Raw genomic sequence first — 8,749 nt, 5'->3', positions numbered from 1 at the left:
TCCGCGTAGGGCTTCGCCGAAGCACTACGACGCTATGACCGGAGGAGTAAACTATGGAGGGGGCACCGCACACGGCTAAGAGAATATCTGATGTGCCTTTGGGGTGCCCCCCGCCCCCGTATGTAAAGGAGGGGAGGAGGATGCCGACAACCTAGAGGGGGCGCGCCAAGGGGGAGTCCAACTAGGATTCCCAATCCTAGTTGGAATCCCTGTCCTATTCCAAGAGGGGGAAAGAGGGAAGGAGAGGGAGAGGGATAGGACAGAGGGGGCCGCGCCTCCTCCCCCTTGTCCAATTCGGACTCCCTTGGGTGGGGGGCCCCACCCTGCGGGCTGCCCTCTCCTACTCCCTTATGGCCCATTAAGGCCCATAACTTCCCCGGGGGGTTCCGGTAACCCCTCGGTTCCCCGATAAATATCCAAAACATCCCGAAACCATTCCGGTGTCCGAATACCTTCGTTCAGTATATCAATCTTTACCTCTCGACCATTTTGAGACTCCTGTCATGTCTGTGATCTCATCGAGACTCCAAACAAACTTCGATCACAAAAACATATAACTCATAATACAAATCGTCATTGAACGTTAAGCGTGCAGACCCTACGGGTTCGAGAACTATGTAGACATGACCGAGACACACCTCCGATCAATAACCAATAGCGGAACCTGGATGCTCATATTGGCTCCTACATATTCTACGAAGATCTTTATCGGTCAAATCGCATAACAACATACGTCATTCCCTTTGTCATCGGTATGTTACTTGCCCGTGATTCGATCGTCGGTATCATCATACCTAGTTCAATCTTGTTACCGGCAAGTCTCTTTACTCGTTCCGTAATGCATCATCCCGTAACTAACTCATCATTGCTTGCAAGGCTTATAGTGATGTGCATTACCAAGAGGGCCCAGAGATACCTCTCCGATACACAGAGTGACAAATTCTAATCTCGATCTATGCCAACTCAACAAACACCTTTGGAGACACCTGTAGAGCATCGTTATAATCACCCAGTTACATTGTGATGTTTGATAGCACACAAAGTGTTCCTCCAGTATTCGGGAGTTGCATAATCTCATAGTCAGAGGAATATGTATAAGTCATGAAGAAAGCAATAACAATAAAACTAAACGATCATAGTGCTAAGCTAACGGATGGGTCTTGTCCATCACATCATTAGAGAATGATGTGATCCCGTTCATCAAATGACAACACATGTCTATGGTTAGGAAACTTAACCATCTTTGATTAACGAGCTAGTCAAGAAGAGGCATACTAGGGACACTTTGTTTGTATATGTATTCACACATGTACTAAGTTTCCGGTTAATACAATTCTAGCATGAATAATAAATATTTATCATGATACAAGGAAGTATAAATAACAACTTTATTATTGCCTCTAGGGCATATTTCCTTCAAGAGAGGCATGGTGACACGTCCTGGTAGGCTGGTCCTCGTGAACCAGGTCATGCGTGCGAGACCTACACACCACTTGATCGTGGCAGAGGCCCCAAAGTGGGCATTGGAAAAGGTAGACAAAGGCCGCCGAGCATTCTTTTGGGCTGGCTCAGATCACATTCACGGTGGGAAGTGTGCGGTTTCGTGGCAAAGGGTGTGCAGGCCGAAACAATTGGGAGGGTTGGGAGTGATTGATCTTCGTAGACATGGAATTGCACTTAGGATGATGTGGGAGTGGCTGAAAAGATCGGACGATGCCAGACCGTGGCAGGGCCTCAATACTCTGGTGGATAAGGAAGTAAGCTCGGCTTTCTCTAGCTTTGTTCACTGGCAGGTAGGAGATGGCGTAAAGGCCCTCTTCTGGAAGGATAGATGGGTAGGGGGATCAACAATGAAGGAAATGGCACCCATGCTGGTGGCCAAGGTCAAAACACAGGTTATCAACAGACGGTCGGTCAAGGACGGATTGACATTACAGGCCTGGATGAATGACATAGTTGGAGATCTGGACACGGAGGGGCTCACCCAGTTCATCAGGCTATGCGAGGCGCTCATGAACTTTGAGCTACACTTGGGAAAGGAGGATCGGCCGATTTAGAGGTGGAACCGCAGGCACATATACGGCTGCTTCGGCTTAGGCGATAATGTGTGAAGGAGGTATAAGATTCCAGCTTGCGGCTGCAATCTGGAAGAGTGGAGCTCCTCTCTCCTGTAAGCTATTCATGTGGTTGGCAGTCCAATACAGGCTCTGGACTTCGGACAGACGACTGCGGCATGGATTGCAGGATACGATATCACCATGCTATTTGTGTGAGCAGGAGGAGGATAAGGTGGACCACATTTCTTATACATTGTGCTTATGCCAGGCAGGTTAGGTACCAATGCTTCACCAAGGTCGAGATCCCTCTGGAGCTGATGCCAACTAGACATGAAAAGGTGGAGGACTGGTGGGTGGCATCGAGGAAGATGGTGCCCAAAGTACAGCGGAAGGTCTTCGATTCCTTTGTCATGTTGGTATGTTGTGTTTGTGGAAGCAGAGGAATGGTAGGGTTTTTGGTAGAAACGACGTGTGTAATGAAATAGATACGGTCAGGAACATTCTCAGGGAATGCCACTTGTGGGCGTTGGGGATAGGGAGTGGAGTGCTACACTTTTGTGAGTAGTCGCTTAGGAGCCAGTCAAGTGGGTGTGTAGGCACGCCTTATGATGATGCATGCGGCTTGTAATATCTTGTAAATATTTTTCTCCCCTTCTATGAAGCTAAGGCACGCCTTTCGTGTGCTCTCGGAAAAAAAAACATCGGCTCCCGAAAACGTTTCAATTGGGTATTTTTCATGTAAAATTGGGTATTTTTCATGTAAAACCGGTCTAGATTAATAATCATGAAAAACAAACACAGAGCAGTCGGCTCACTTGGCAAAGCGTCCTCCACCGTTGGATCTAGGTCACCCGGACCACCTACAGCCCTATAAAAGCTCTTCTTTCTCCCCAACCCTCACTTCCCTTCGGCGCCGCCTCGTTACAGACAGCGGGAGCGAAAGAGCGAGCGGTGAGAGAACTTCGGTAGAGGGCGGCGAGATGGTGCAGCGGCTGACATACCGAAAGCGCCACAGCTACGCCACCAAGTCGAACCAGACTCGCGTCGTCAAGACACCAGGTGAGGGAGATCAGCGGCGCCTGCTTTTGCTCGCTCCTGTGTTTTAGTTTTGAAACTGTCTGGATAGTATTGCTGCTGCTCGTGTATGTGTTGGATTTAGGCTTGAATTTTACATGTGTCCTTACCGCTCCCTTAACAGTTGGGTTTATCTTGGGTAAATTTTTTTGGGGTCTTCTTCCAGGATCTCAACTCAAGAGTTTTCTTGATGTATTACTGATTATTAGGTGGGAGGCTTGTGTACCAGTATACCAAGAAGCGGGCGAGTGGGCCAAAATGCCCGGTTACCGGCAAGAAGATCCAAGGAGTATGTGTTCCATTCTCCATTTTTTAACCTGTTATTTCATTAGATTTCATGCGTTGTATGCACCATGCGCTCGGATAAAACCTGCATTTCAGCGAAGTGGTTGCTGATATAAATACATACAGTTAAAATCCAAACAAAAAACCCTACATTTGAGTCCTGCCCCATGGAATGTGGCAATGTTTTCCTTCAGATTTTTTCGTTTCGTGTTGATGTGTGAAGTGGGGATTACTATTGTTGAAGTAGTGCTAATTCTTGCCGAATCATGTTCTATACCTTTGGGTATGCTCAATTTGTCAGCTCTGACCATACTGCGGGTGAATTTACCGTTCATAGACTGAATTATTAAATTAAACTGTCTATGTTAGCTAATTTTGAATTATGAGTTTGGTACATCCTTGTACTTTGCATGCTGTGTCAATTGTGTGCTGTTTTTTGTTGGTAAAGCGCATTGTCATTTCTTCCCACACTAAACAGGATTTGCATGAAACTGAACCATATTGCTATTTCTTCCCACACTAAACAGGTTTTGCATGAAACTGCATTAGAGAACAACCTTCTTTTCTGTGTTTTTGAAATTGCATTGGAAACATGTCATATTTTCTATTCTGTGTTTTTTAAATTGCATTGGAGACATGTCATACTTTCTGTGTTTGCTTGTCTGGCCCTGAATTTGTATCCTTTGATTCATCTCTCTTAATTGTGTTCTTGTCTGGAAACCAATTCTTCTCGTGATATGAACATGGCTTTTGACTGTTCGTACTCTGTTCCAATGCTTCAGTGTATAACTCTGTAATTTATGTTTTTGGGTTATTATGCATTTGTATTTTGAATCTAGCATGAACTTTATACTGTAAGTTCAGCTTCATTTTTGTTGCTGAGAGCATTTTCTGACATATTAGTAGGGGTATGATTACAGTGAAACATGGCAAGCATATGTCCTAATTTTATGTGAATTAGGCCCAATCATCTCTATGAGGTCATTGCAATATCATATTATCATTTGCTTAGTTTTGTTGTAGAAGCCTCATTGTGATATCTGTCTGGTGGCTCCTTTTGTTTTTTTTGCATTTGCACTCGCCACAAAGTTGTACTACTCAGATGGTGTATTCTTGCATAGTTCAAATGATAATATTTTTTGATTACTATGATGTTGTCCAAAAATCTTCTGTTTTAACTGGCAATCTTTTGTTCAACATCTTTGTGATCTGTCTTGAAAAATTATATGAGCTTGCACGTTGTCTGACTTCTACTTTTATGTGAAATGGTCCCTCTACTTTTTGAAGGACCACATTCTTTGTGATTTGCTTATTGAGGGGTGTCCACCATATGTGCATTATGTTTGTACTTTGCGGAGATAATCATTAGTACTATTTGTCTACTCTTATGTGCTTGGTGCTTACGCTTGGAGTGGTTGTAAAATTTGTGTGGCCACCGGTGCTTAGCTATTTTACACCCATTCCAAACAACCCCTAATAGGTCACATTGAGCCATTTACAAGTGAAATCATGTATGCATGTAATCGTGAACTGCTGCTGGACCACTTTTACCTACAGTAGGTGTATGCTATATATGCTGCTAGATAGTGGTGGCTAGATACAGCAGATTGAATAGCAAGTTCCTTGTAAGTTTATGCCTCGCGTTGTTGGTATATTATACTGCCTTAGTAACCACCATGGCATTTTCTCATTCTCATGGAAGTTTGATATGATAAACTGCAGATTCCACACCTGAGGCCTACTGAGTACAAGAGGTCCAGATTGTCGAGGAACAGGAGGACTGTGAACCGTCCTTATGGTGGTGTTCTGTCTGGTCCTGCAGTCAGGGAGAGGTAACCATCATTCAATCAAAACAAGTGATACTTGATAAATTTGCTGCTGAGCTAAGCTGATTCTTTTCGTGCCGTGCAGGATCATCAGGGCGTTTTTGGTGGAGGAGCAGAAGATTGTGAAGAAGGTGCTGAAGATCCAGAAGACCAAGGAGAAGACCACCAAGAGCTAAACAACTGGGCGAGATAGGCGTCGCGGTGATGTTTTGTGTTTCTTCGAATTTGTTTTAAGCAATCAAGAATTTTCTCTCTTTGGATTTGCAGAATCCTGGTTCTAGTATGTGAGGTTTGATGTGCTTCTCTAGATTTTGCGCGCTGGTTCTCTATGGATGCTTAGCCTTTGATGCAAGAGCTTTTGGACTCCAATTCGGCTTAGATGTTCTTGAGCTGCTTAGCTCAGTTAACGCTGTCGGCTTTATTTGTCACACGAGAACAGTTTGCTGCACCCTATTCTGCTTTCACGCATTTTGGACGCTTAAGTCCCAAAAGGATAACAGAATCGCTTGCGTCTCCTTTGCCTCCCACGATCCAACCCCCTCCGCCCTGATCTTCTCCGCTGCCCAAACTACCGGCTAGCAGCAGGTTCTTCCTACTTCGTTCTTTGCAAGAACCAGAACGGGGAGCAAGATTACAGTGCAAAGACAAACTCTGAAGTAAATTAAGCAATCGCTTGTGCTACCGTGCAGGGAACCAAACGCATCCTTCGAATAACTGCCACAAACAACAATGGCAACTCGGGGAAGAATTTGTAAATCTAGTTGAAAATGAGTATAGTAGGACTGGAGTTAAACTTATAATGCAACTGCTAGAAGAGACTGAAGCCACACGACAACATACAAAGTTACACTCTCCATGAAGATAGACACATAACAAATAAAGTGGGGTTTTCTATGGTAAATTACCGTCATCAATTCCTCTGTTATTTACACTGGTTACACTAGACCATAAAGGCGTAAACGCTCTTATTTTTTTTATAGAGGGAGTACATTTTAACAGAAGAATAGGACATATTTTTTTATAAAGGGCATTTTATGACGAAAAAGAGTTTCCCCATGCTTTATATTATAAAACAACAATCACCACACTACATCCAAAAGGGTACGACTATGGGTAGCCGCCACCGCCTGATCTTGCAAATCAAGTTTTCACAAGGAGCAAGACAAATGAAGTGGGAAAGCCGCGACGGAGTCTTCAGGAAGGATACGACATCACGGGCTCCACCACCGCCGGCCAACACAAGGACCGATCAAGTGATGTACCCCAACGCTCACACTCCGTCGCACCCTGCTCCGCAAACCACTCGCAAGCAAGCCACCCGCGCACGCTTGCTTCAAAGACTATGGTAAAGGTGCTTCAACAACGACGTCTCCAAGAAATATCTGCCAAATTTTGAGTTATTTGTACTATTTGGAACCATCACAAGTTGTTACTATCTTCAGCAAGAATATTTATATGTTCAGAATTCCATGCAACATTATGTAGAGTGCTGATATAACAGTAAGTCACAAATTGCGTAGTAAGATTCCTAAATTTGACGGAAAAGCAACGAGGATTCCTTGATGGGAAGGGTAGGTTTCTCACGTGTCAATAATCGATGCAAATTGGTAGAACCGTTATTGATCTCCCAAATCAGACGATCTTCAAAAAAATTGTGTATTCCATGTCTAAAGGGTTGAGTTCTCACCCTTTTCACCATATGGATTCCAGGGATGCAAATGTAGCTATACCGAATAATGACGAGTCGTGTTGATCAGAGAGAGTTACAACATATATATGTAGGGGAGCTTAACCGAGCTCCCTATACAAGTGGCACGCAAGGCGTGATGTCGGTTGGTATCCCGTAAAAGAGGAGCATGTACATCATCTAGTGACCAGGTAAAATACAACACATGTACATGTTTAACACCCCCCTCAGCCGAAACACCGCTCAGAAGGACGTTCAGGCTACGACGAAGACTGATGAACACCATGGTAGGCAATCCCTTGGTGAAAACATCAGCAAACTAGGAGCTCGATGGTACATGTTGAACCTTTGCCTCGCCAAGAGCAACACGGTCACAGACAAAGTGAAGATCGATTTCCACATATTTGGCACGCTGATGTTGCACCGGATTAGACGGGAGATATGTCGCACTGGTGTTGTCACAATATACCAATGTGGCGCGTGTTGGAGGGTGATGTATTCCATGCAGTAATTTCCACAACCAACATGATTCAACAATACAATGTGCGACAACCCTGTACTCCACTTCTGCACTCAACTGCGAAACGGCGGGCTGTCGTTTCGAGGATCAGGAGATCAAGTTGGATCCAAGAAAGGCACAAAAGCCTGAGGTGGATCGATGTGTGTCCGGTCACCCTGCCAAATGAGCATTGGAATCGACTACAAGTTCATGTGAGGTGGAGTGAAATAGTTGAAGCCCAAAGTGAGATGTCCTGCGATTGTAGCTTAGAATACGCTTTATGAGTTCCATGTGTGCATCATGGGGTTCATGCATGAACAAACAAACTTGTTGCACCGCATATGGAATATCCGACTGTGTCAATGTGAGGTATTGTAATGCACCGACAAGGCATCGGTAACGAGTGGTGTCGGGAACGGGCATGCTGGGCATGGATGAGAGCTTTGAGAGAGTGTCAATGGGCATGGGAGCGGAGTTGCAATTGATCATGTTTGCACGGTCAAGAATTTTGAGGGCATATTGTTGTTAAGACAAGAAGAGATCGTCGGAATTGTGTGTAACATTGACTCTAAGAAAATGATGTATGTTGCCTAAGTCGGTCATGGAGAACTCATATTTGAGTGATGTGATAATTGAGTGAAGTGTGGAGGGTGTGTTGGCGGTGAGGATGATATCATCTATATAAAGTAGGAGATAGGCAATGGGGGCACCACGATGATAAATGAAAAGTGAGGAGTCATATTTGAAAGCGAAAAATCTCAGGGAAATGATGAAGCTTTGAAAACATAAGAACCATGTACGTGGGGCTTGCTTCAAGCCATATAAATACTTATGAAGGAGACATACATGATCAAGACGAGTGGAGTTAATGAAGCCGGCCGGGTGGTTACAGAAGACAGTCTCGTTGAGGTGCCCATGCAAGAAGGCATTTTTGACGTCCAATTGATGAATGGGGCAAAAATGCGTTGTAGCAATGCTGAGGATGACACAAATAGTGACAGGCTTGACCACCAGGCTGGAAGTCTCCTCAAAATCAATGCCTTCCTGTTCAGTGAAGCTATGCACGACCCACCGTGCTTTGTAGCGCACCAAATGCCGTAAGTGTAGAATTTGTGACGAGAAATCCCGTCACCACGTTGACACCTGCAGGCTTAGTCCATTTTTCAATTAAGCATTATACTCCTCTGACATTTCTGGGTGCTAATTAGGCTTCAATGCTGATCTATATGAGTGTGGTATGGGAGAAATTTGTGATGTGGGTTCGGTTGTAAGAAAGAGTCGGTGTGGCATATAGTAGACCATGAGTGATGTGAGTAATCAT

General features: G+C 44.5%; 1 protein-coding gene across 1 annotated transcript; it reads left to right on the top strand.

Moving 5' to 3' along the window:
- Nucleotides 1–2,940: 2,940 nt before the first annotated feature.
- On the top strand, nt 2,941–5,611 carry LOC109741372 (large ribosomal subunit protein eL34). The gene is made up of 4 exons (XM_020300456.4): nt 2,941–3,116; nt 3,341–3,420; nt 5,139–5,248; nt 5,328–5,611. The coding sequence occupies exons 1-4, from the start codon at nt 3,038–3,040 to the stop codon at nt 5,416–5,418; spliced, it is 360 nt and encodes a 119-aa protein (XP_020156045.1). The 5' UTR covers nt 2,941–3,037; the 3' UTR covers nt 5,419–5,611.
- Nucleotides 5,612–8,749: the final 3,138 nt, after the last annotated feature.

This window comes from Aegilops tauschii, chromosome 7 (genome assembly GCF_002575655.3).
Source record: "Aegilops tauschii subsp. strangulata cultivar AL8/78 chromosome 7, Aet v6.0, whole genome shotgun sequence".
In the NCBI taxonomy this organism is placed as follows: domain Eukaryota; kingdom Viridiplantae; phylum Streptophyta; class Magnoliopsida; order Poales; family Poaceae; genus Aegilops; species Aegilops tauschii.
The sequence above is the reverse complement of the archived record's forward strand: the minus strand, read 5'-3'. Positions and strand labels throughout refer to the sequence as shown.

Excerpts from the sequence above, each read along its gene's own strand:
- LOC109741372 (XM_020300456.4), top strand. The coding sequence starts at position 3,038 with ATGGTGCAGCGGCTGACATACCGAAAGCGCCACAGCTACGCCACCAAG. Across the intron at positions 3,117-3,340 it reads TCGCGTCGTCAAGACACCAG|GTGGGAGGCTTGTGTACCAG; the intron begins GTGAGGGAGATC and ends ACTGATTATTAG. Across the intron at positions 5,249-5,327 it reads GGTCCTGCAGTCAGGGAGAG|GATCATCAGGGCGTTTTTGG; the intron begins GTAACCATCATT and ends CGTGCCGTGCAG.